General features: G+C 38.9%; 1 protein-coding gene across 2 annotated transcripts in view; it reads right to left on the bottom strand.

Moving 5' to 3' along the window:
- Window positions 1-15,009: 15,009 nt before the first annotated feature.
- The window catches only part of LOC136864221 (protein phosphatase 1H), a 177,948-nt gene continuing 165,168 nt past the window's right edge, over window positions 15,010-27,789 (bottom strand). For both annotated transcript variants that reach the window (XM_067140940.2, XM_067140941.2), the window contains one exon: window positions 15,010-21,161. In XM_067140940.2, coding sequence (XP_066997041.1) covers window positions 20,588-21,161 — 574 coding nt within the window. In that variant the 3' untranslated portion in view covers window positions 15,010-20,587. The remainder of the gene's footprint in view (window positions 21,162-27,789) is intronic.

The following is a 27,789-nucleotide window of genomic DNA, read 5'->3' as shown; positions in this document are numbered from 1 at the left end:
ATTAGATAAATGGGATTGTAAATAAAGCTTACAAATCTGTTCACATGGTTGTGAGCATATTTAGGGTCTGTAGTAAGGATGTACGCACATTTATTGTTTCTACCCAGTCTTCTGAATAATGAAATGATTTTGGAATAAATCGTCGTCGTAATATTAGAGTAAGATTCAATTAAGTGATAATTCATGTTCAATCACAAGTCATGTCCGGTGTTGAAAGTATAGAATTTAGTAGAAGGTCGATGCGATCAAACATTCTTTTCTCCCTTAAAAGTTAAATGTCATGAATAAAAATAAAGCCTAGGATTCGAATATAACTTTGTAAATACATTTCGAGTATCCTGAGTAGATGGAATGAATGTGATTGTAGTTATATTTTTCTGTGTTATTTATTTGAAATGTAGTTCCAAATCTGACCTCGTGTCCATCACGGTGGACCAGATTATTCCAGCGTTGTCAGTGCTTTTGTTCATTCATTGTGGATTGTTGTGTAATTCTTAAGGCAAAGATTAGTAACAGAATTAATCCAGCTACAAAATGAATTAGTATGAACTGAATAAGATAGATCGATTTTCAAAAAATCAGCAAGTACCAGCAAAGAAAGTATTGCAATGCAAAATGTAAATAACGTTTAGTAAGTCTTATTTAAAATAATAGTCAACTCTAAATATTCATATAATAATTTTTCAAGGATATTTATGACACAAATATTCTAATTAGTAATCAAAACATGTGTCGGCTGAGAGATTACCTTCACTTAAAAAAGTATTTTTGATGATATTGAGATGATATTCAAATTAGGCGTAGGAAATCGTCAATGATATAAACGTGTGTTTCTCTGCAACAGTGTACAAATTAGGTTTAGGGACAGCATGGTCATCAACCACGTGGATTTGGTTGGACACTTAATATTTTTCTCGTTTAAAGTAATGCAGCTGGTGTTATGATTAAAAATGTCACAATGATCATTTGTGGATATATTATTAGGATGGATCAGTTATCCAAGGATAGGACCGAGTTCTTCCATTTATTTAATTTTGTGCAGCCAGAAGATAAGGCTAATTTTTTATTTATTTATTCTTTTGCAGAATATTTCAGAAATGTCATCATCAGCAAAAATCCAGCAATGTGAATTTATAAAATGTATATTTATTTCTGAAGCAGTAAATTCGTGAGTCATTCAGGCAACGTTTAGCAAGAGACGATTTTTGTTATACTTAAATTTTATTTGTACTTAAATGTCAAGCCTGTTTTAAATTTTCCTCTTTTATACTGTCGCCAACCCTTGCCCTTTAAATGCCTCTAAAATTGGGACAGCTAGCAAACGAACGGTCCCCCTTGCTCACTGAGTTAGACCGAGTAAATAGGAGGCATTACATGCGTGTTAGATAGTTTTATTCGTGTATCAAATAGTATGTTTTTTCGCTTAATGTATTACCTTCCCTTGTCCCCTGCAGAAACATCTAACGAGGTTTTACTGAATAAACTAACCTCCAAAATCAGTCATCCAATCTGCGCCATATCGTGAGTTTTATCACATTCTTGCTTAATTTCAGTACATAGTATTAAAATTAAGCGATCATTTGCTTCAGCCTTTATTTCTAATGAGTTAACTACTGTTATTGGCCATGTTATTTACGCATTTATTACAAAAACATGTTCTCTTTCATTTTGAATTGTGATTATAGAACACCAGTCAGCGAGTATTACTAATTGACTCCGATACTGCCTTCGAGTTCAAATGTAGATGAGAGAGCTTGCTAAAGCACATAGTGAAAAATCTATACCAAAGATGATCGATCACATTCAATGTAATCTCTGGAGTGCATGAATATTGATAATGGAAAAAATTATGCACGCTTTATCGCTCGTAATAACGGATGCATCAGTAATCGGGTTCTCACTGTTACCGAAGGATAATACATAGTTTAATATAGGGATTTCCAAGGGACAGAAACAAGCTGTCGTTATAACGGAGTTCTCGCTAAATGCCATACTCGCTATAGCGGAATTCTACTGTACATGGTGGGAAAGTCTGAGCCACATAGGCCAGTACACATGCGCTTCCTTGACTGCTGTTATGTCCCGAACTAACCCACAGCAAGTGTGTAAGCCGGCACAGGTTGAGATGGCAAATATAAGGGTATGAGCTGAACTGAGCTAAGTGAAGAGGGAAACTGCCTGGGGCGCTAACCTGATGAGTTAGCTCAGAGCAGAACTCTGTCCTCAGAGAATTTACAGGCACGTGTTTTCAGTGCAACTAAAAATATTAGCTGCCGCTTCAGCAAGCTGTGACTTAAACATAATACTGTTGGATGCTTCTATAAGCATGAAAAGTACTAGTTATGAGCATAGGTCTAGCTCATCTTTCGGAGCATTGATAACACAGCAGTGTTCCTGCATAACCCGAGGCTGTGTCATCGTTCATTCTCAGCCGAGAAATGAGCTGCAAAGTATGTGTGTGCAGAAAGGAAGAGACTACGTTCGAGAGGCAGGCTAGTTTCTGTCATTCTTTTTTTATGCTAGTGACTTTACGTCGTACCGACACAGATAGCTCTTATGGCGACGATGGGATAGGAAAGGCCTAGGAGTTGGAAGGTAGTGGCCGTAGCCTTAAATCCTGTCATTCTTGTGAATATTTAGAATGTCTAATTCAAGTGTACAATTTAAATGATCAATCCATACTGGATGTTCTTATGGAAGACTTGCATTCCTAAATGGAGAAGACATCAACTACACCTCAAGTAAACATGACGATTCTGGTGCTTCAGCCAAGTAAAATTAGATAACGAGCTAATTTTAAATTGGTGTGAAGTGGGCCCTGTAATATAGTTTTATACCACTCCCTAAAAATTTGGGTTGTTTTCAGTGTACGGATGACAAAATACAGCAACTCTATGCAAGCTTGCCATCATGCAATGAACAGCAGGAATGCGAATTACTGGTTGTACACAACAATATCGGTGCCAATTGACCCATTAGGTTAGAATCTGTTTTAGTATGCTTTTGTGATTGTGTTCATTTATTCATTCATTATTTATTTACCATAAACCTTTACAGTATCTATGGAAGGCCAGGGGAAAAGGACAGGCCCCCTACACGTAGTGCCCCCTGACCTTTGAAATAATTACCTAAATCCTAAACTAAAAGTCATATACACTATTTACAGGTAAAGTAACAAAGAATAGCCTAATATATACATATTTCTCATTTATACAACATTTCACTCCTTCGTTCATTCTTCCACATATTCACATGCATTTTCTAACCGTATGTGCTTCCTAACATAATATTTAACTATATTTACATTTCTGCATTTAATTTTGGCAGGAAGATCGTTCCAAAGCCGCGCTGGACAAGCAAAGAAACCTAGTTTGTTTGACACAGTTCGCGCAAAGGGGGGTATAAGACACACCCCTTTGCCTCTATGGATGGAGCTGTAGGATAAGGAGAGTCGAGGGAATTTTGAATGGCCCCTGTGAGGGACTTGTGTAAGAAGGTGGTCGTTTTGTTTACACAAGGAGGCGATTGACGGGAGGGAAGACAGGCAGCTGTTCTTGTTAATTAGTCGTTCAGCGTGACGTTGGATTCCTTCTAGTTTGTGAAGGTTAGCTGCAGTGGTAGGGTGCCAGGCAGGTAGACCGTACGTTAGTATAGGTCTCACTAGTGTCAGGTAAGCCATCCGTATAGCATTCGACTTGCACCCACGGAAGCTTCTGTGCATAAAACCAAGCATCCTGGCAGCTTTGCATCTCACTTCCTCTGTTTGTGTGTTCCATTTTAGTTGTTCAGAAATGGTTATTCCTGACAAAAGCATGGTTTTAACTCGCTCAATATGTACATTATTGATGTTATAGATACATTCTACTGGGTGTCGAGACCTACTTAACCTAATGTATTTACATTTGCTAGCATTAATGTTGAGACCGTTGACGTAACACCACACCACTATAGTATCCAAGTCCGACTGTAACTTCAGACAATCATCTGCACATTCTATATCCCTGTACATTACAGTGTCATCAGCGTACTGGGCTATGGTTGAGGTCCTGTCTCAACAACATATAAGAACTTCAGTAACCAGTCTAATGATGTCCTGTGTCATATTGATTGTCAGCATATCTCTGCCCATGTATGTGTTAACCTGCCTTTTTTTTCAGCTGGTCAACATGTCTTGGTGTGAAAGGTATAAGTCCCCTTGTAACCTTCCTGAGCTACAACCGGTAACTATAAATTGTGTCGCTGCTAATGGTTCTACTGTATGTGTTATTAAGTCTATTGTTATCAAAATTAGAATTTTGAACTTCAGCTGAAAATTTAAATTAGTGGTAATTAAAGGATTATGCTGCAACCTTATTTTGGGAGCTGATTTTTTGACTCATGTTGGTTTGGTCATTGACTTTCAGGAAAGGAAATTGTTTTTCAAGTTTTCTCCTGATTCTAAAGTTACATTTATTGGCAAGCATGTTATTGCCCCAACCTTAATTTCTTCCGTCGAGAGCACTGCTAATGTTGATTCCGTTCAAATTAACTTGGAGCGTTTATCTAGCGACCAAGCTGTACAAATTTGTGATTTGTGTGCTAAATTTCCTGATGTTTTCGCCGATAAGCTTGGGTTGACTAACGTCCTTGAGTACAAAATTGATGTGTCCATGTTAGGTAGTGCTGTCAATTCTCTCATGCGATGATCTATTTCTACTGGTAAAATTTATTATGTGATGGCCTGTTCTCGTACTAATTACCTTCTTGTGGTATCCGATTCTTGGCGCGTGTGGTCATGTTGTAATTAGGTGGGATCTAAATTTATTGGCTATGTTTTCCTCTTTAACACCTGTGGGTTTATTCGACTGGTTAATGGTAATCACTGCTCGTTAGCCTCTTCCCCTTTGCATTCATCCTTCCTGGTATCGTGTATCTGCTGGTTCTGGTTGATGAGTGTCAGTTTTAGCCTTGTGCTTGAATGTAAATTTTCATTCTTCCTGATATTTCATTTTCTGGTTCTGGTTGGTTACTGCATGTTTTGCTGCTTACTCATTCCTACCTGTGAATGTAAAATCCGTACTCTGTTACTGGTGCTACTTGGTGGTTGTGTAGATTAATTGCTGGAGTCTCGGTGTGGATCATGGCTGGCTTATTGCTGAAATGATCATTCGTTTTTACCGTATTTTCATCCTGGGATTTCGTTTGTGGTCTCGCAGTTCTCATATGGTTATTGGTACTCATTCATTTAACTAATAATCGTGGAATCTGCTCCTATATTCACATTTGCTTTTATTATTTCCTTCCTGTTCATTTTGCTAAGGATTATGGGAGTGTATTTAATCATCACAGTCAGTCTATTGTGTGCTGTTAATTTAGTTGAGTGTGGTGTCATCAAAATAGATGTGAAGTCTTCTCTAGTGTAACCTTGAGCCTATCCTTTAACGTAGGTCCATGTCTTGGCTGGTATATTTATTTATCCTTGAGTCCTCATGTAGGCAAGGTGTTTGCGAGTCAGTAAGGGATGTCTTCCAGGTCATTCAGTTCACACTATTAGTAGCCCAAGATGTTTCTTGAGGTCCGTCAGGGCATTTGTGGACATTTCATGGATGTCCCTGGCTTTGACCATGTTTACTTGGATATTGTGTGATATGAGAACTTATGCTTCTTCAAAATGATATCTGTAGGTCAGATATGGTAAAGTGGAATACGGTGAACATCTATGGCTGTTTATATGTGGTCTCATCTGATCGAACCTATCTGCATAATCTGCTCCTTATTTTATGCTTTGGTCTGCCCATCATAAGGTTTACTTCCTCTTGAGATTTGGTTGTTTCTAGCTCAAAGTGGCATGTTTTTGCAATTTTATACTGTCACTTGCTTGTCATCTGACTGTTCTGGGTTCTATTCCAATGAGTATGGGATCATTTGGGATAGTTCCTGGTCGGTCGCTAAAATTCTTGGTCTGTCATTGGAGGTATGGGACCCAATTGATTGATTGAAGGTTCTTCTCCATCAACTCATGTGCTTTGTCATCGTGTCACCTATCAATTCTGCATCGTTCATGTCTTATTATATCCCATGAATTCCGACTGGCTGGAACGGTGTCTGTGGATTGGCATAATCTCACAGGGTGGACTGTATTTACGTCACCATATTTTTAGTCCTGGGTTATCCAGAGGTTCCCTGAACACCTGTGCTCGCTGTATTCGAAGAGGGTTTATATTGTACCGGGAACGCCGCTACGTGAGAAGTCCGAAGTATGTTTATTGAACTTCGCGCGAGGTGGAAGGTATGCAACCCGCCGAACTCAATGATGTACGCAGCGAGTGACTTGACCTCCTTGAGCACGCTATACGTGACCATATATGGTAATGTCCTAGCTTACCCGCAAAAGTCTATTTTGCGCTAAACTATCGCTATTTCGACACTGCCATCATAAAAATCATTACTATGGATGCAATCTGTCAAGATTTCAGGGAAATCCACCGAATATTTTAGGAGATATAAGGGTAGATAATACCCGGGTTCTAGACACTTCCATGCGAACGGGTATAAAAGGAGGACCACCCGACCTTCGAATTCATTATCTGTCGCTCCACTGTCTCCGTGACACGGGTGATGGGAAGAGCATTGTGTGTGCCGAACTTATAGTTGGAAAGTCTTTGAAATCCAAAGTGTTAGAACTTCGTTATTTTCTCAAGGTGTCGTGTTGGGACTTTGTCATATTCTTCGGGTGTCACACTGGACTTTGTTATTTTCTTGAAGTGCCGCGTTGGGACTTGGTTATCCGACGATGATTGAAAGAACTTAGAATTTTCATGAGTGCTGTGTACCACGCTGGAACTTATGTTTCGAACTTATATTTTCGTGAACATAGAAATTTTCCGAACGTGTCGGTTGAACTTGTGTCCTACTAACATAAACTTTCGTGTGAACAATATGACTTTCTTTTTCCAAGTGCCCCTCGAATTTACGTTCTGTGAAGAATTTTGAAACTTAAGGACGTTCAAACATTACATTTAATTGTAAAAATATTCAATACTATCCAAGTGCTGCATCGGGACTTGTGTTTAGATTCTTATCCTCATTAAAGACTGTTATAACTCAGAATACGCATGTCACGTTCCCAGAAAGCATAGAACTTTCCAGCATTTTGAGTGAATCCATAATTTATGAAATTAGACATTTTTTCAAATATCATTATTCGCTTTGCCTACTGACGGAACAGTTTCAGAGTGTTATTTCATTTATTCAGTTCATTGCCAATGTGCCAATGTGTTCTAAATCTTCAGAAACTATGCGTTAAGAACTGTGGTAACTGTAATCCTACAGAACATCCTGATTTACTGCAAGCTTTTCAAAATCATCCTGTTCTCCGAGTGATTATTGCAGGACGTTTTCGATTCAATGTTAAGAGAGTAGTAACAATCATTGAAAGGTTGTATCTGTTTAAACAGTGCCATGAATGTGTGGAGTGCCGTGCAGAAAACTCGCATATGAATCACATCTCAAATTGAACTCTGAACGTGTGCATCCAGAACTTCGGGACATTCTAGAACTTCTCATCCAAGCAGGCGTGGTCCCCGCCCAGGCCGCATCTGGCGCCATCTCAGGACTCGGAGTTGCTAACCAGACACAACTCCTCCATGCTGCTGTACGAAGGTGATATCAACTTGCTTTCAATAATCAATAAATTCAGATTATTAAAAAAATCTTTAAGATTGATAACTATACCTCTCTCTGTACCAGCTCCAATGATAAAGCCACTCCCTAGATAGAATCCATGCTCATTAATTTAATATCAAGCGCCTCAATGATATAAACACTTTTCCGGGTACAGTATGGAGTGGAATTTTCATTTATTTTGGCCCTTATGTATGCTGCTTTGAGTTGGTTCTGCCTGGTGCTATAATTTCATTTTCATTTCTTGTTGTGTTCCCTATCATCCCTTCTGTAATTGTCGGCTGTCATGTGGTTGTTGGCCTGGGTTACTGGTGCATGGTGATCTCTTGCGGACACACTTATGAGCTCCCCTCTATCTATTATTATGTCGACAAAGTCTCCAGTTATTGCCATTGCCTTCTTTATTCTGGGTCGATTTCCATGTGGTCTCTGTGTTATGGATGATTCGGGGTACTGTGTTTCCTGTTTCTGGGTTGTGCCCTTTCTATCTTTCATTTTCTTCTGAGTTATCTGGTTATCTAGTAGCTTGTTTTATGTAAACGAGTTGATCGTTGTAGGTGAATTCTGTCCGTCTCGCTGTGTGATAATCCATCCTTATCTCCCTCCTTGTATCCTCCGTCGTTTTCTTATTTCTGATGTGTATCATGCCTCCCTTCTAATCCGTTTCTCTCCACCTGTTAAATTATGTAAGGTGTGGAAGAATGCTAAGTAGTTCTTGTAAAAATGAATGTGGAAAATTGTTTCATAATGGTCCTCGACCTTGTAGTTGGGAGTGTGATTGCCCTGGGTTGGCTTATTAAATATTTGGTCCTGTTGTGGGTAAAATTAACGTTTCTTACCTCAGTATTCCATGATCCAGCATCTGTGTTCTGAATTTTTTCTCTATTATCTGATATTTTATTCTCCTTTCTATAATATTAAATTATTGGTAACATTCAGTTAGGTTAGGTCCTCTTTTCTTTGTATATATGGGTTGCTTTATTCTAATATTGTAAGGTTATCAAGGTTTATTTGTCCTAATTTACCTTTTAAAAAAAAGGATAATAGTTACTTCCACGTGAGGAAGAACATAAGTTTTATTAGCGATAATTGTAAAAATTAGAGAATGTCAAGGCCAGAAGTGGCAAATGAACTGAAATCAAGCTACTGATGTTACCTGTACGTTCAAACTTGAAGTTAAAATAGGAGATTCTCTTTTCATTGTAAGTGTTTGTGCTTACTACTGCCCCATAAACTTTCAAAAACACTATTACAAGTGGGTCGTTGAAACCCGGTTCGAAACTAAGGAATTCCCTAATGAGTGTGTGAGGACCAATCTGGGGACTAATTATCTTTTAGACTGAACTTGTTCCCTTGCTTGCTGCTTTCTTGTTCCTGTTGCAGCTATTCGCGCGCCTTTCGGAGCTACCGTTGCAAAAGGCTAAGCTGGACTCGTGCATCTAAAAACCTGTGTCATTGGAGCTCAACATTTGGTGCTGAAATCTTGCAAGTTATGAGTCTGTTTACCACCTGGTGTGTTGTACGCTGTGTGACTGGCCCTTGTTATTCCATCTTCCTGCACATTGAACAGTCTGTGTGTGCCCTGTGTTGCTTCTTCGATGTCATCCAATACCAAGTAAGACTGTTCCAAAAGTTTATTCTCTTGGCATGAAAGGAGATGTACTCGATGTGATAGAATGTGATCCCACTAGGGTGACATCTAAATTATTAATGAACATACCTGTGGACCTATGCCAAACTCTTTGGATGCTCTTGTACTCTGTGACAGAGTGGAACTTCAAGTGCATATAACTTGACGCTACATGCCTCTTCTCGCCCCCTTGGGTTCCTCTTTCAGGCGGGGGTGTCAGGCGTTATTATGCAAAATACATTAATAATGTGATATAAATTGACTATCAACTGTCTACGTGACACTTGTTTAAATTGTGTGCATTATCCGCACAAGTAATCTGTTGTGAATTATGCATTCTGCTATTGAACTCTGAATTATCGGCAAAGTGCCTATATAATGAGTGGTAATATTACCATTATCTATCTGAGACTGGAATTCAACACTATTTGAAGAATTGGATGATAAAACTGGTCATTGTATATATGGCTATTAGGACATGACAGCACCTAATTATCCTGCATGTTTTATCTGGCGTGTATTATCGTACTGTGGACAGCTACATGGACACCTATGCCATCTGTGAGCGTACTTGTAGCTACTGCAGTGTGCGTTTTGACGGTGCCTGCCAGGGCGTGTACTGAGACTAGACTGTATCGCTTCTAGCAGCGGATTGTGAAGTGTGTGTGTCTGCGCTTGAAACTGTTTGAAAGCAGACGTTGATTTGGAGCGATGGTTTATGTTAGCGCTGCTAACAAAATGCATTCACCATCTGGGATAGGGTGATGCCCTAAAAACCACCCCATCTGGGGAATTGTGTTCTTTAAACTTTGTATTTATTGTATAGTTGTTCCACTAGTGCAAATATGTAGTATTTAATTTTAGTTTCTTACGGGTAAGTGCAGTAGTATAATTCGGAACACGAGTGGGTTATCTATGCATGAATGCTATTCCTGAAAGTATGCCTTATGAATTATTGGTGTTAATATTATTCTATTGGTGTGTGTAGCATGTACATTCCATTTGTATTTGATTTGAAAGTGAAATGTATCTTAAGTTTTCCGGTGTGGCGTCTTGCTTCGAGTAAGCAATGTGTGTGATAATGAAGGGCAGCGTCATGTTTAGATAATCGCCAAAACTCTCCGTTGCTTGATCTAAATTTGTTTGTCCCTTGTATTATTTCTATTTTCCTGTGCATTTGCGAGTGTTTTGTCTTGGATGCGTGTGCGGTTTCTGCCTTAAATTATATATATTAACATTTTTTAAATTATTGTCTACGTTGACGTATTTTGTGCAAAGTTTGATGTTTATTTTATGTTTGGTATTTCTCCTTGTTATTCCTGCATCTATTCGAGTATCTCTGCCTTCTTTGCCCCTGTTTAGAGTTAATACTGCGCTTACACTAGTATATTTTTAAAAAATATTATTATTATTACTTTTGTAAATTTCTAAATGTTTCTAAATGCTTCTTTTTCATTTCTATTGCAGGCGTTTCATGTAATTCTTACTCAAATTATTCGTGTGATACCGCATTAATATTATCTTACCTTTCAACTTGTAACGTCTTTATCTTAATCGAGGGTCTTGGACAACCCTAGTGCGAGAGATATGGGGTTCTGTTTTTATCTATTCTGCCGATTGTTGCTTATCTCTTGTCCTTGGCAGTTATGTAACCAGATCATTATTGTGAATTGTCTCGGCCGCGATAACAGCATCTTGTGTACTGCTCCGTGAATACTACAATGAATTGTTTTTCTTCTTAAGCCGTGATCTTTTTCTATCTCAGTGATGTGAAGTGAACTGGCTCGTTCAATTTTAAATATGTTTCTGGTGTTTTATTTATTCCCCTAGCTTATCATGGCTTTTGTGATTTTGAATTATTTTTAATTTGGGCTATATTTCTTATTCTGTGCGAGCCTGGTGTGGTTACATTATGGTCAGTATTTGGGTTCTGTTTGTTTTATGTGGTATCTCGTAGGACCTTCTATTATGTGGGTATTGTGGGAAAATAGCCTCCACTGAGTGCTGTCAAAAGCCCTTGATTTGCCATCCAACCCATTTTTTAATATAAATTTTAAATTTCATTTAATGTTGATATATTTCAAATATGTGTTTATCGAGGGTAATTATTAAAGTAGGCTGATGCATCTAAATATTTTTTGGGGGGATAGAAAGAAATCATTTTCTATTGACATAAGTTTACTTACATCTAAGTTATTTATTTAATGAATATTTATTATACTCCCTAATTTTGTGTTATTTGCAAGTTTCACTTCATATTATTATTTCTCAGAGTTTTATTTAATTTTCCAAATTTAAATTGAAGTATAAATATTATTTATTAATTATATTTTTGTTTCAAATTTCTTGAAAATCTTGGTGTCTTTTTGGTGAATTCCTTCGCAGTTCCTGGGATCCCCTCCTCTCCTTTTTTTTAATGGTAGGTTCCAGTACTCTTCCTCGCCTCCTTGTATTTTTGGTGTGTATTTATCTGATTTATTTGCTCTATTTTTAAAATTGTCTTGTGTGCACACATCCCTATGACGTTCTCTTCCCAACATCATTCATCATCATTGCTAGGGGGTATTGCAAATGCATTAAATAATAAAGGTCCCAGGGCGGTGCCTGAGGTTACTTTAATGGTCGATGATCGAACTCCATCAATCAAAACATGTTGAGTTCGACCCCCGAGAAGTGACCGCAACCATGCTAGTACACTTCCCCTAACATTCATGTGTCTTAATTTTAACAAAAATCGTTCATGAGGGATTTGGTCAAAAGTTTTAGCCTAGTCCAAAGCCACGCAGTCTACATGAACAATTTTAGATTTCTCCAGAGAGAACTGCCACTCATCAATAACCTTTGAAAATAAAGTATTACAGGATCTTCCTGGAAGAAAACTGTGCTGGTTTTCACTTAGCAGATTACCTTCCTGGAAGTATTCCTATATATTAGAGGCTACCAGTCGTTCCAAACATTTACATATGTGGGATGTGAGAGACACTGGACGATAGTTGTCAACGAGTGCTTTGTCCTCTTTCTTGAAAATCGGAACTACATCAGCACACTTCCAGTCCTGAGGCAGTGATCCACAGTGAAGCGACAGGTTGAATAGTTCGCAGAGAGATGGTGCCAGTGACTCAGCACAGTCCTGGAATATACGGCTGGGTATTTCATAAGGGCCGCTCACCGCATGGGGTTGAATCCTCTTCAAACTTGCTAGTACCTCAAGTTCCGAGAAGTAGAGGCTTGTGAGAGGGAGGGGTGGTACGGGTGTGTTGGTTATATACATGTCCCCAGCTGATTGAGACTGTGAGAAATTCTCTTTAAATTTTTCACTGAAGGCTGAGGCAATGTCTGCAGGCGTGGAGACGGATTTCCCGTTAGCTTGAAAGGAGCTTGGTGCAGCGCTGCCAGAGTTCCTTTTTAGTAGCTTCCACAGTTCTTTGGTATCTGAGCAAGCCTTGTGAATATACTGATCGTAAGCCTCCTCGATCCTATTCTTAGTGTCTTTCCGAGCAGATTTGTACTTTTCCCACGCTTGTTCTGTTTGGCGCCGTTTCCACTTTTTGCATAGAATGTTCCGTTTCCTTATCAAGTTCAAAAGTTCTTTATTAATCCACGGAGCTTTCTTCTCACTTTTTATAGTGCATTTCGGTACAGTTTGTTCAACGCACCAGAAAAATGTATTTTTCCAGGTGAGCCACAAAGAGTTTACGTCACAGGTTGATAAGGAGGTTGGAGCTGGTAGGTGATTCAGTAGTAAGGTGGAGAGGGATTTCCAGTCAGCTTTCCTGAAGTTATATTAAGGCCTGGATTTGTGTTTGACAGGTTTTCTGCAATCTAGGGTAGCTAGAGTCGCTTGAATGGCGCGGTGATCCCTGAAGCCGGGTATGACTTCAACTCGAGATACTGAAGAAGGATGATTGGTGAGAAACAGATCCAATATAGAACGGGATGTTTGGGTGATACATGTTGCTTCTAAAACAAGCTGTTTTAGAAAGAGATCGTAGAACACTGTTAGGAATGTGCCTGCCAATGGATTTCCAGGGATGGGAGCGGAATCACAGGTCCATATTATGTCCAGGTTAAAGTCGCCTGTGAGGTAGACGGCATTGTACTTGTGCTGAATGAGTTTCATTCGTCTTAGAGATTCCAGCAATCCTTCATTTATACAGGGCTTGGATTTCGGAGCCCGATATATGCTATCTATCAAGAATTTGTTGCCCCTACATGTCGCCTTCACCCATAGAGCTTCACTGTCAGTCTCCAAGTATCCTAGTCGGATTGGTTGTAGTTCCGATCGTATAGCCAGGAGAACACCCCCTCCAGACGTCCAGGGTCTATCCTTCCTGAAGACCAAGTATGGTTGCGGAAATACTTCACCGTCACAAGTAGCACTGCTCAACCATGTTTCACAGACACTTCCAATTGATGGTTCGATACAGGCCCGTGATGCTCTTATCTCCTGCTGTTTCCTATAACCCATTATACTACGGGCATTAAATGAGAGAATGGTGATGTTTTGGGAGCCTGTACACTGGTAACCAAGTCATTACTATTTACAGAGTTATTTACATAATTTACTTTGTCTGGCACTTCGAAGAACGAGTCCGATGGTACAGGGAGACAACACTCCCAGCACTGCCAAGACGACAAGCCAGTTTAATTTTATGGTAATCAGATGGAGAGATTTTAGCGCAGGTGTTGTGTGTGGACATTTCGCACGACACACACTTCTTGTACAGCTGATTGATGCGGCCCTTAGAACAGCAAATATGACATTCAATGTTACATTTCTGTTTGGAGATCCTGGATTTGTTTCTACATCTCCACACGCAGCTATGCTCAGGAGAATGAGGTGAAATGTTGATGAGGGTGGTCTGGCAACCCTGCACCTCGCTTGAAGCGCACTGCCAGTACCAGCGGTCATGTACACATTTTCACTAGCGCACCATGTTAAGCACGATATTTTACAATTTTTCACAATTAGCAAGTTCTCTTGGAGGATTGAACCACTAGGACACTCACTGAACACCCCACCGTTAAGGATCACTTTGTTACATCCACATGTGATGCGTTTAACCACTATAAACAATAAGGAAATACGGAGCACTTGGAACACTACATGTCGACCTGCTGCCATCTTGTACTTCTCCTTGTCTTCAATACATATCAAATTTCAAAATATTAACCTAACTGGCATTCATAGCTGCATTAGAATTTGTTTGTTTGTAGAACATATTTATTACCCTCATAAATTTATATTTAAAAATTGCTTCACTATTATGATAAAACTCATTTTTGGGTACAGGAAAGTGTGATTTTCCTAAATACTCCAAAAGTTGTTACAATCACTGCTTTCCCTAGCATTGAAAAAATTTCAAAAGCCATTAAAAGTCCTGAAATTTCTGGAGGGTAGAATATTCAAATATGCCTTCTCCAAAGTGTTAAAGAGAGTTTAACACTGGTAATTGACACAAACTTAAAAGTTATAAGAAAGAAAGAATATCTACAAAATAATCAAAACAATCCCAAGATGAACTTAACAGTTCTCCAGCACATGAAAATAAAGTCATACGTTTGGTGCTAGGCTTTACTGTGTGAAACTGCATCAATTTGGAGCTTATATATTTCACTACTACTGTAAAAAAAAAAAAAAAAAAAAAAAGCGGTATGTACCAGATCTATTGGGAAGTAAACCAGGAAGAATAACAAAACAAGAAACATTTGTGCCAAAACATTTCATGTTTTTCTTTAATACCATCTTCCGTCTGCAAGGAAAGTTTCAATTTTATATATATATACTACAAATAAACACTTGTGGTCAATACAAATGGAATAACACTTTCAGTTGTAGTTCACGGCCTGGTTGCAGGATTAAAAGATAATCTATTATTTGAAAAAAAAAAAATAGAATACGATCAATTTTGAAAAAATGTTACATAACCATTCTTTTGTCTTCCATATATAGTCTTCCATATTTAGTCAAAATATGCATAGCAAAAGAAGTAAACACAGGTATTTCTCCACAGAATCAATTTTCACTCTTCTATTTACCACAACAGTCAGATTCCCATAGAGAAATTGTTTTCGTACTGGTCCATAAACAATGTCTTCACTTCTTGTCATGAAATTTCATAACATATTTGCTAGAATTATATCTTGAACATATAAAGCATTTTATTTGTCTTGCATTCTGATGCTCTTTACACTGATGTTCAATTTCTAGGTCATAGTGATGGTAATGCACTATTTTTTTGACCTGATGCAATTTCCACCCAGAGAAAAAAGAACTGATTTTTCACTTCCAGAACAACTTTGCTAGAAAAACAGATTATTCCTTAGAAATTAAAACTGAATTATACTTGAACAGCAGAGGATACATTCTATCAGTGATCTACTGTAAAACAATAGCAGAACCACAACACATGCAAAGTAATTTCAAACATCTACCACCGTTCTATATGGTGGCAACATTTCACTTCCACATTGTGCTCTACTAACTAGCCGACTTGTATATTTTAATAATAAAATCTTGGTGATAGGAATTCTCATGTTAAAGCAAACATGAGTACAACATAATGAAGGTGATCTGGAAAAAATTACTGATCAATTCTCACTCTTGTATTTATCACAACTGTCAGATTCCCATAAAGAAATTGTTTTTATGGCCTGGAAAAAAATTCTGATCAATCACACAGCTGTCACAGGTGGGAGTACTTTCCTCGTTAACAGCAACAGTGTATTACTAAACTGTCAAACCATGTATTGCTTTCTAAGTAAAAAACAGACATTTGATCTACAAGAACTTATCATTTACCGTTCATTTACCACAGGTGAGTACCTATCGAAAAATGCATTTGTAATTTGTGTACGGTTCTATTTTTATATTAAACTATGGAGTGTATTAAGGCTCAAATTTGATTCATATGTCTTGGCGTCACTAGTGAGTACCTATCGAAAGTCACATCTGTAATTTGTGTACTGTTCTATTTTTATATTAAACCATTAAGTGTATTAAGGCTCAAATTTGATTCATGTGTGTTAACTCTGTCAGCCAGTCAAGTCCAAATATGATTTCAAGAAAGATTCCCTGGTTTAAAAATTCCAGGTCATCCAACAAACCATATTCATCATAAATTTCAGGCTATGGGAAGTATTCAGCCTAGGAAACTGAACAGACAGGATAGAGTTCCTAATGAAGAAAAATTAGAGGATTTGGTTCATCATTTGGAAAATACTTTAAATAGTTTTTAAAAAATCCCTTTAGGCATCCTTCACAATAAGCAGAAATTTCTCGTGGCTCTTCACAATTTTAGAATCTCCTTTCATATCATAAGTACATAATCTTCACAAAATAGCTTAAAGTTCTGTTGTATGATTGCATCACCACTGCTGAACTCAGCCTACACATGGCAACGACAATCTTACTAAAAGGAAAAACACTGTGCGACTTGTTCTTATTTCAAATACTCTGCTTATAGTTATTGAATACAACTTGAATAAGTTAAGGAAAATCTTCCTTCTCAATCTAATTAAGTCTCTACAAGCAATCAATTAATTAATGAAAGTTGAATACATTGCAATCCATGTCCACACAAGTCACAGAAGTGCTGTTAATTCCCTACTCACCAAATGCTTTTTAAATTAAAATTATCATTCCTTATCAAGTGAAATTGTGTAATTCTTCTCCTAGGCCATGAGCTACCACTGTATACTTGTACTGTTAAAAGGAAAGCTAGACACATAATGAAACCTAGCAAAAAACAGCTAAAAGACTGATATGTAAAATCTAAAACAGGGTCAAAGAAATTAAAGTTCAAGTTGAGAATGTCTAATTAAATAAAAACAACAAACATTTTAGTAAGATAGAAGGAATGATTTTTAAGAAAACTGTATGCTTGAATGGAAAGTAGGCACACAGAAGGGAAAACAACTTACTGAAACAAAAACAGATACACAGAAAGACTAGTTATCCTACTCTCATACAACTGATTAATGTGTTTCAGCAAGATCCATTTCCCAGCCAATTACTTTCTTTAACACAGTCACATATTTATGATGTTTATCAAGAAAGATTAGGGACTTTGAAGTAGTAATCCCCTTTTGGAGATTCTTCCCTTCAACTTAATAATTGCAATTTTCTTCCCATGTACCAGCAGATAACAAAAGGAATGTATTCAGAGAACATTGTGAAGAAACTATAAAATAAATATTTATCAATGACTCTCTGAAAAAGTATTTATACATAACAATAATTAGAATATACCACTAACATACATTCTGGAAGTCAAGTTCAACAAATTGTAAGTATTGCTCATTGCTTCTCTAGGAATTAATCTGCACTTCTTTTCATACATCACATTACATTTAAACACATTCAGTACTGTTTCCCACCTGGGTTTCCTGAAAAAATGCATGAAGTACAAACATAAATATTGCTGAATTCCTTGTAGACAAAGAATTCAAATAATTTTCAATCAAACATAATGAAAATTGTGATTGTATGAAATGTGTTAGTACAGATTGTGCTAAACTAATAGTTAAGAACTAAAGTCATCACAGTCAAATACTTCTCCGTAACAAAAGAAGTAACACTCTATGGAAATATTATACACTGACAGACAAAGAAAGTGGATTACTTTCAAAAACAAAATCTTAATAGCTAAACACCAATTATTGGTGGGAATTTTTTCATTAATTACAGTACGTTTTACACTACAGCACCTTATGATGTGTATTCTGCAGTTTTGGAGAGGAATATGATGTTTAGAGATTGTAAATAAACTTAAAAGGCTACTTTTCATCCCTAAGTGCTAGACACTCAATTTTATTGCACCGACTAGCAATAACACTTTCAAAGTTTTACGATACTGGGACTGAAGCTGTTGATGGATTATCAGTGTGTAACACAATATCTGTCACAAATGAACATTTTCATTCCATTTCTCTTTCACATTTGATAAGTTAAGATGTCTGTTAGCCCAGAAGATGCTGCAAGAGCAGTGCTATTGGTGGATGATGGACCCAGCACTCGTTATGCGACTAAAACCATCAGTGCATCATACGGAAGCGTCCAGCTTGTTCCAAGATGATTTCGTGAACTTGGTATCTACCACAGATGACCTGAATCAGGTTGTCAGAGGTCTACATCTGCTAGGGATGATAGGTTTCTGGCCATCCAAGCCAGAAATCTACTTGAGGCAGTAAGAAATGTCACTGTAACTGCGAGGCCTGTAAGACAACGACTCCAAGAAGCCAATTTGACCTCAAGAAGACCTGCAACTGGTTCACAGCTTACCCACAAGCACAGAGCAGCTTGATTACAGTTTGTGTGTCAAGATCAGTATTGGACTGTGGAGCTGTGGTCAATGTTACTTTTTTTTTTTTTTTTTTGCCTGGTGTGAAAATGAGAAACCACGGAAAACCATCTTCAGGGCTGCCGACAGTGGGATTCGAACCCACTATCTCCTGGATGCAAGCTCACAGCTGTGCCCCCCTAACCGCATGGCCAACTCGCCCGGTATGAAGAAAAAAAAAGCAAGCCTTAAGAAAATGCAGTTTTCATTCTTAGGACCGCTTCACACTAGGCGACTGGTATCGGTGACCAGCCGCCCGTGTTTGTGAAACATTGTTTTAAATGGAGCTCTTCACACTGGACAACTCAGTAGCCGAGCTACAGAAAGAAGCCCGGCAACTGACCTTGCAGTAGCTCACTCCCGCTACCGGTCGCCAAGGCAAATTCCGCAACCCCGGCTGGCGACAGCTGGTGAACCATTGTTTTGTATTGGAGTCTTCACACTAGGCGACTGTGTAGCCCAGCTACTCGTCCTCTTTGCGTTCCATTCAAAACACCCTTCAGTGTCATTGTGAATTTCAAGTCCCTTCCCGTTGTGTATTCAGTTTCAGAATATTACAAACTGTACTAAATAAATATATTACATTCAGTGTGAATGATTTAATTATATAAACTGAGCAGCGTCCATCTGGAACTTAAAACTGTGACGAATAGGCTATAGTAATGAAGTTGAAAAGAGAAATACATGGTATGAAGTAATGCCACAGTTTTTCAGCGACTTTAAAGGAAGAACATCCCAGGAAAGGAATGAGCTTTGTAATTAAAATATTACAAATATAAGCGACAACACTTTTATTAAATGTTCATTATAACTGAGATTTTGCTGTCCGACTTGTTTGGCTGTATGCTCAGCACCTTCGGTCCAGAGGGTCCTGGGTTCGATTCCTGAACGAGACAGGGATTTTCTTACAATTTGCTTTACGTAGCACCGACACATGTCTAATGGTGATGAGGGTACAGGAAAGGGATACGAGTGGGAAGGAAGCGACTGTGCCCTGAATTAAAGTACAGCCCTAGCACTTGCCTGGTGTGAAAATGTGAAACCATGGATAACCTCCTTCAGGACTCTCTATAGTGGAGTTCGAACTCACCATCTCCGGAACGCAAGATGATAGCTCCGTGGCACAAACCGTGCGGCCGTTTGCTCGGTCGGGGATTTTAGTATGGTTAATGCCACTGCCTCGGGGACTGGGTGCTTTAGTTCGTCTATACACACTACACGCAATAGTAAATACATTGCTCCGTAAAATTGGGTCAGATGCTGATCTCAATTGATTGGGAAAAAGTTAGGCAGAATAGAAAATTAATGGAGAAGATTTTGCCAATACAAGGGCAGGCAGGAAATATATTATTAAGTTGTGGAGAGAACAATATTTAAGGCACCTTGTTGGGAGCATTCTCGATTTTACTTTTAAAATGAAGGGAATCAATCAACAATTTTCAAAATGAGGCAGTACGAACAACTATAGTACCGTCTTCTCAGTAGTCTACAGAGAAAAGTGAAGTACCGGTTACTATATAAAAACTTGGTACCATTATCACATAAATCATGGGATAGTTTATAGAAAAGTCCTTTTTCCAAACGATCTTTCATCATAGATTGTGAATGAAACCTACGAAGCTTTCATTCTTTCTTCTCGACAATAATAAGAGCAGCAAGGGACACTACTCTGCCTGAGAACTCGTTATAAAAACTGTCACTAGGCCGAGGAAGGCGGCTGAGTAGCGCGGCTGGCTACCGCATGGCGACACGGAATTCACCTGAGCTACCCTGTAGCCGATTCTGGTCACCTAGTGTGAGGCGGCCCTTAATGTGATCCACTTTTTTTTTGTCTGCCAGTGCAGTTCAATATATAGTAATAAGAAATTTTCAATATTTTTGGCCCTCTCAAGGCTTACTCCTTTAACAAAAGAAAGAAGTAGCACTCTATGGTGATATTTCACCAATGCTGTTGTCAATGTTCATCACATACAGATTCCTTGCTTTTTGTGCAAACAAATCCACTATCAGATTTCACAGTCTGTTCATAACCAGCAACACTTGAGGAACTGTCTGAAATATTCAAAGTTTCAATATCAGAGGTAATAGTCTCACCAATAATTTGCCACGCACCACTGAAGTCACCTACTGCTGAATCCTCAACACATTCACTCTCTGATTTCCTCTCTGGAAATTTCAAGGTAGTATCAGATAACCCACTGGTAGGAGTACTGTCTCTTTTCTGTACCGCAGGAAGCCCACAAGTAGTATATGACTTGCTGGACCTTCTACTTCTCCCTCTCGTAGAGGGTGATGGTTTTAGTAATAATTTACCATATGGATCTGCAGTATCACTACCGCTATCATAAATACCACGAATGGCATCATATTGTTGCTTCCACAGTAAGAATTCTTCTTTATAAGGATTAAGGGGTATAACAAATACTGATATGTCATCAATGGTTGCTGCTCTTCCCTCAGAACGCCAACTTTCATCCACCAATTTCCCACGAGAATGCATTACCAGGTCCTGAGCTGCAGATATGTACCTATCACAAAAGAAAACATATCACAGTATATTTTTTAAAACTATATGAAGACAAAATATGAGTGGATGAAGGATTTTTAAGATATTTAAACATACCGAGATGAATTGAAATTGGCATTGTAAAAATACATAAAGGAAAATGGATAAAAACTTGGCACATGTATGTCTCAAAATTACCTTTCTCAAGAATGAAATTAAATACAGAACTAGACTAAAAAGGTGCACTTTTCATTTAATTTATGTAGTCTAGTGAGAATAGACTGGAGAAGAGTGTGGGAACAAGTTGGTTTAAAAGAAGTTAATTCACACAGATGAGGAAATTAACAGAGACTTAATCAAAGATGAATGAATGAATGAATGAATGAATGAATTGATTTGTTACTTAGTTTGTTAATTTCCTTAAATTAACAGAGACTCGTATGTGTATCTCTAGTCCTCAGACCAAAGGTTGTTTGGATCCTCAATAGCTCCACCATTAGCTGTCACAGATGGCCCAAGCATCACTGAAGAGGGATACTAGGGAAATGAGGAGCAAGGTAATTTCCCTTGCCTCCCTCACTGAGCCAGAAGTTGCTCTTACATATCAGTCTGCCAAGCCCACTGAAATGCAACTATGATCAATCATTCATAACAGGGACTGGCTGCATAAGGAATGGCATCACTAGCATCGCATATACCTCAGTCACTTACATATTTGTCAAAGCCAAGCATGACACAGACAGATCAATGAAAGTAAGAAAAGTAACAAAATTGCCCTAGCCCATACCAGAAGAAACAGTGCACTGTAAATACTAGGTCTCACCAGCAAAGGCATTATTATTCAGTTATGGTATGATAACAGAATCTCTCTCACTTTTATTTATATAATTACAGAAATATCTAATAGTTTTATTCTCATGGTAAAACATACAGACACCCAATGTAGGATTATGCTGAGACGTTCATAGAGGTGGAACCCATGGAGTAAATACAGGGTAGGGGGTAGGGAAGGCAACGAACTTCAAAAGGAATACTATGATCATGTGTAATGTGAAATAAATACATTTGGTTTTAAATTAATAAGTGAACCATGTGACCTTGCCGCGGTGGGGAGGCTTGCGTGTCCCAATGATGCAGATAGCCGAGCCGCAGGTGCAACCATATCGGATGGGTATCTGTTGAGAGACCAGACTAACGAATGGTTCATCGAAAGGGGGGTAGCAGCCTTTCGGTAGTTGCAAGGGCGGCAGTCTAGATGATTGACTGATACGGCCTTGTAATAATACTCAACATGGCTTAGCTGTGTTGATACTGCTACACGGCTGAAAGCAACGGGAAACTACAGCCGTAACCACCTCCCGAGGACATGCAGCTCTCTCTGTATGAATGATGTACTGATGATGGCTTCCTCCCGGGTAAAATATTCCGGAGGTAAACTAGTCCCCCATTCGGATCTCCGGGTGGGGACTACACGAGAGGGGGCGATCATCAGGAAGATGGATACTGACATTCTGCGAGTCGGAGCGTGGAATGTTAGAAGTTTGAATCGTTGTGGTAGGTTAGAGAATCTGAAAAGGGAGATGGATAGGCTAAAGTTAGATGTAGTTGGTATAAGTGAAGTACGTTGGCAGGAAGAACAGGATTTTTGGTCAGGTGAGTATCGAATTATCAACACGAAATCAAACAGGGGTAATGCAGGAGTTGGTTTAATAATGAATAGGAAAATAGGGCAGCGGATAAGCTACTACGACCAGCATAGTGAAAGAATTATTGTCGCCAAGATAGACACCAAACCCATGCCCACCACAATAGTGCAGGTCTATATGCCTACTAGTTCAGCGGATGATGAAGAAATTGAAAGAATATATGAGGAGATAGAAGATTTAATGCAATATGTCAAAGGTGACGAGAATCTAATTGTGATGGGAGACTGGAACGCAGTGGTAGGCCAAGGAAGAGAAGGTAGCACAGTAGGAGAATTTGGATTGGGACAAAGGAACGAAAGAGGAAGTCGGCTGGTTGAATTTGGCACTAACCATAATTTAGTCCTCGCCAATACTTGGTTCAAACACCACAAACGACGGCTGTATACGTGGACGAGACCTGGAGACACTGGAAGGTATCAAATAGACTTCATTATGATTAGGCAGAGATTCAGAAACCAGGTGTTGGATTGCAAAACTTTCCCAGGAGCAGACGTGGACTCTGACCACAACTTGTTGGTCATGAAATGCCATCTGAAGTTGAAGAAATTGAAGAAAGGAAAGAATGCAAAAAGATGGGATCTAGACAAGTTGAAAGAAAAGAGTGTGATGGATTGTTTCAAGGAACATGTTGCACAAGGACTAAATGAAAAGGCCGAAGGAAACACAGTAGAGGAAGAGTGGAGAGTCATGAAAAATGAAGTCAGTAGGGCTGCTGAAGAAATGTTAGGAAGGAAGAAAAGATCAACTAAGAATCAGTGGATAACTCAGGAGATACTAGACCTGATTGATGAACGACAAAAATACAAGAATGCTAGAAATGAAGAGGGCAGAAAAGAATACAGGCGATTAAAAAATGAAGTGGATAGAAAGTGCAAGGTAGCTAAGGAAGAATGGCTGAAGGAGAAGTGCAAGGATGTCGAAGGCTGTATGGTCCTGGGAAAGGTAGATGCTGCATACAGGAAAATCAAGGAAACATTTGGAGAAAGGAAATCTAGGTGCATGAATATTAAGAGCTCAGATGGAAAGCCACTTCTAGGGAAAGAAGACAAAGCAGAAAGATGGCAGGAGCATATCCAACAGTTGTATCAAGGTAACGATGTAGATAATTTCTTTCTGGAACATGAAGAGGCTGTTGATGCTGATGAAATGGGAGACCCAATTTTGAGGTCAGAGTTTGACAGAGCTGTGAGTGACCTAAATAGGAACAAGGCACCTGGAATTGATGATATTCCCTCTGAATTACTGACTGCCTTAGGAGAAACCAGCATGGTAAGGTTATTTCATTTAGTGTGCAAGATGTATGAGACAGGAGAAGTCCCATCCGATTTTCGGCAGAATGTTGTTATACCTTTTCCCAAGAAAGCCGGTGCTGACAGGTGTGAAAACTACCGCACTATTAGTTTAGTATCTCATGCCTGCAAAATTTTAACACGTATTATTTACAGAAGAATGGAAAAACAAGTTGAAGCTGAGTTGGGGGAAGATCAATTTGGCTTCAGAAGAAATGTAGGAACACGTGAAGCAATCCTGACTTTACGTCTGATCTTAGAGGATCGAATCAAGAAGGACAAGCCCACGTACATGGCATTCGTAGATCTAGAAAAGGCATTCGATAATGTTGATTGGACCAGGCTATTTATGATTCTGAAGATGATAGGGATCAGATACCAAGAACGAAGAATTATCTACAACCTGTATAAAAATCAGTCTGCAGTGATAAGAATCGAGGGCTTTGAAAAAGAAGCAGCAATCCAGAAAGGAGTGAGGCAAGGCTGCAGTTTGTCCCCTCTCCTTTTCAATGTTTACATAGAACAGGCAGTAAAGGAAATCAAAGAGAAATTTGGAAAGGGAATCACAGTCCAAGGAGAGGAAATAAAAACCTTGAGATTTGCCGATGATATTGTTATTTTATCTGAGACTGCAGAAGATCTCGAGAAGTTGCTGAATGGTATGGATGAAGTCTTAGGTAAGGAGTACAAGATGAAAATAAATAAGTCCAAAACAAAAGTAATGGAGTGCAGTCGAACGAAGGCAGGTGATGTAGGAAATATCAGATTAGGAAACGAAGTCTTAAAGGAAGTAGATGAATATTGTTACTTGGGTAGTAAAATAACCAACGATGGCAGAAGTAAGGAGGACATAAAATGCGGACTAGCACAAGCAAGGAAGAGCTTTCTTAAGAAAAGAAATTTGCTCACTTCAAACATTGATATCGGAATTAGAAAGATGTTTTTGAAGACTTTTGTGTGGAGCGTGGCATTGTATGGAAGTGAAACATGGACGATAACTAGCTCAGAAAGAAAGAGAATAGAAGCTTTTGAAATGTGGTGTTACAGAAGAATGCTGAAGGTGAGATGGATAGATCGAATCAAGAATGAAGAGATACTGAATCGAATTGGTGAGAGGAGATCGATTTGGCTACATTTGACGAGAAGAAGAGATAGAATGATAGGACACATCTTAAGACACCCAGGACTTGTTCAGTTGGTTTTTGAAGGAAGTGTAGGTGGCAAGAACGGTAGGGGTAGACCAAGGTATGAATATGACAAACAGATTAGAGCAGATGTAGGATGCAATAGTTACGTAGAAATGAAAAGGTTAGCACAGGATAGGGTGGCATGGAAGGCTGCATCAAACCAGTCTATGGACTGATGACTCAACAACAAGTGTTCTAATTTAATAGGAAGTATTAAAAGACTGCATTACTGACAGAAATTATTGCCTATCCACAGCATGCCCAAGGCAATCATTTGACATACCCTACTGTAGTAGTAAACATGAATCCAACATCATTACAATTGGAGGTTCTAAGATCCATACACAATCATCCAATACTTTACAGCAACAGTCATTAAGTGACTTCTACAATGAAACTTTGAGTAAAGGCTATATTAATAACAATTAACAAAGGGACGATTTATCATTAGTCCTATGTGATACACTGTACACAGTTGGTCAACAGTAATAAAATAAACGTTCTTTTATTGTATAAAACAAACTACATAGTCTCTAATGAGAATAATTTCATTAAATAACATCACCAGGAATTAAATTTATGATATTTGCAGCCATCTATTTTCTACTTTAACTCAGTTAATTTACAATGAGTGGCCAAAAGTCACGCAAAGACACCGAATGTGATGTTAATGAGTTGCTCCTCCATGAGCCCTCAAAACGACAGCAATATGGCGAGGCATTGACTCTACAAGGTGTTGGAATCGTTCTGGAGGGATCTGGATCCACACATCTTGCACTGCTATCCAAAATTGGTCTTGTGTAGTTGGTGCGGTGTTCATGGAGCGTATGCCACCATTGACAGCATCCCATAAATGCTTGATTGGATTAAGATCGGGGGATCTGGAGAACGAATCCATGGTCGTAACTTCACTGGAGTGTTCATCCAACCACCTGTGTGCTACCACAGAGTGGTACATGGCGCATTGCCCTGTTAAAACATGGCACCCCCCCCCATCAGGGTACTCTATGGCCAGAAAGGGATGCAGATGGCCTGAAACAATGTCCACATAACGTGCACCTGTCAGCGCTTCCTGCAGCTGGACAATGGGGCCTAAATGCGACCATGAGAACGCTGCCCAGACCAGAACTGAGCCATCTCCCGCCTGGACACAACCTTATTGACACACAGCAGCCATAGCTTCATGTGGCATACGCCACACTCTCACGCACCCATCAGCTCGATTCAACTGGAATTAGGATTCATCGGACCATAACACATGCTGCCACTGTTCCATGGTCCATTGCCGATGTTAGTGGGCCCATGCACGTCGAGCTCTGTGTCTAGGTGTCAGCAAAGGGACTCGAGTTGGTTGTCAGCTGGTGAAGTTCATGCGGTGCAGTTGGCTTCTTACAATCCTGGTAGAAATGGATTCCTGACTCCCAACCTTCAATTGGGCAGTGATCTGACTCACAGCAGTCTTCTAAGCGCAGAGAATGGTTCTGCAGAGGCGACAACACGTCCGTTCGTTAAACACCTGTGGTCTTCCCGTGCAACGGTTTACGCAGGTGGTAACATTCTCTCTGCCATATTGAAAATCCACCCTCGACACTGTTGACCTTGGAAACCCGAATTCGCGTGTAATCTCTGCAATGCTATGACCTATGCGCCGATGATCACCCCGCATTCAGAGTCGGTTAACTAGTGACGTGTTTCCATCTTCACGACACTGATGTATGTGACAGACTGCTACTTTTAGAAGGTCAATAGTATGAATTTATGTAAATGAGAGGCATAAGTCACTCATGTTCAAGCTTTCGTATGAGTTCAGGATCCAACATACAATTACTGTATACGCACAGTATTTCCAAACAGCATGACAAGACAAGCAAATTAGAATCAGAACAAATGTAGTGTATTTACTAGCACAAATGCATAACTATAAAAGCTGTCTCTCTTTCTTTACCTCACCTTCATGCCCCTTCTCTATCAGGACATTATCTTTATAACCAACTATCATTACACATTGACGACTGAATACTTCTGCCTTCTGAAGTCCTCACATATACACTACCATTGTTCACTAATGATCCCTGGAATCTCCTTCCTGGAACCTGTTTATGCCTTAAAGTATCTATACATATCCTTCCATTGCCCCTTAAAATTCATGTCTGCCAATTATGTTTGCCATCATGTTATCCTTAGCTGACTTTTTGCTGAATACCTTTTTGTAGTAAGCTCCTTCAATCTCTCCTTAATCCTGCAACCATTCCTAACTCTATTTCTTTCTAATCTAATTTCCCTGTTATAAATGGGTCCTTACTATTCCATACCACTAATAAAGGTACATATCTGTTTTCACACTCCTCAAAAATTGCTTTAAACCCATCCCATAGGCTGTTTACATTTTTATTTACTATTTTCCATTGATCATAATTGCTTTTTTAAAATTTTGCCATTCCCCTCTTATCAGCCATATGGTATTGCCT

The sequence above is a fragment of the Anabrus simplex genome, chromosome 2, assembly GCF_040414725.1.
Source record: "Anabrus simplex isolate iqAnaSimp1 chromosome 2, ASM4041472v1, whole genome shotgun sequence".
Taxonomy (NCBI): domain Eukaryota; kingdom Metazoa; phylum Arthropoda; class Insecta; order Orthoptera; family Tettigoniidae; genus Anabrus; species Anabrus simplex.
The sequence above is the reverse complement of the archived record's forward strand: the minus strand, read 5'-3'. Positions and strand labels throughout refer to the sequence as shown.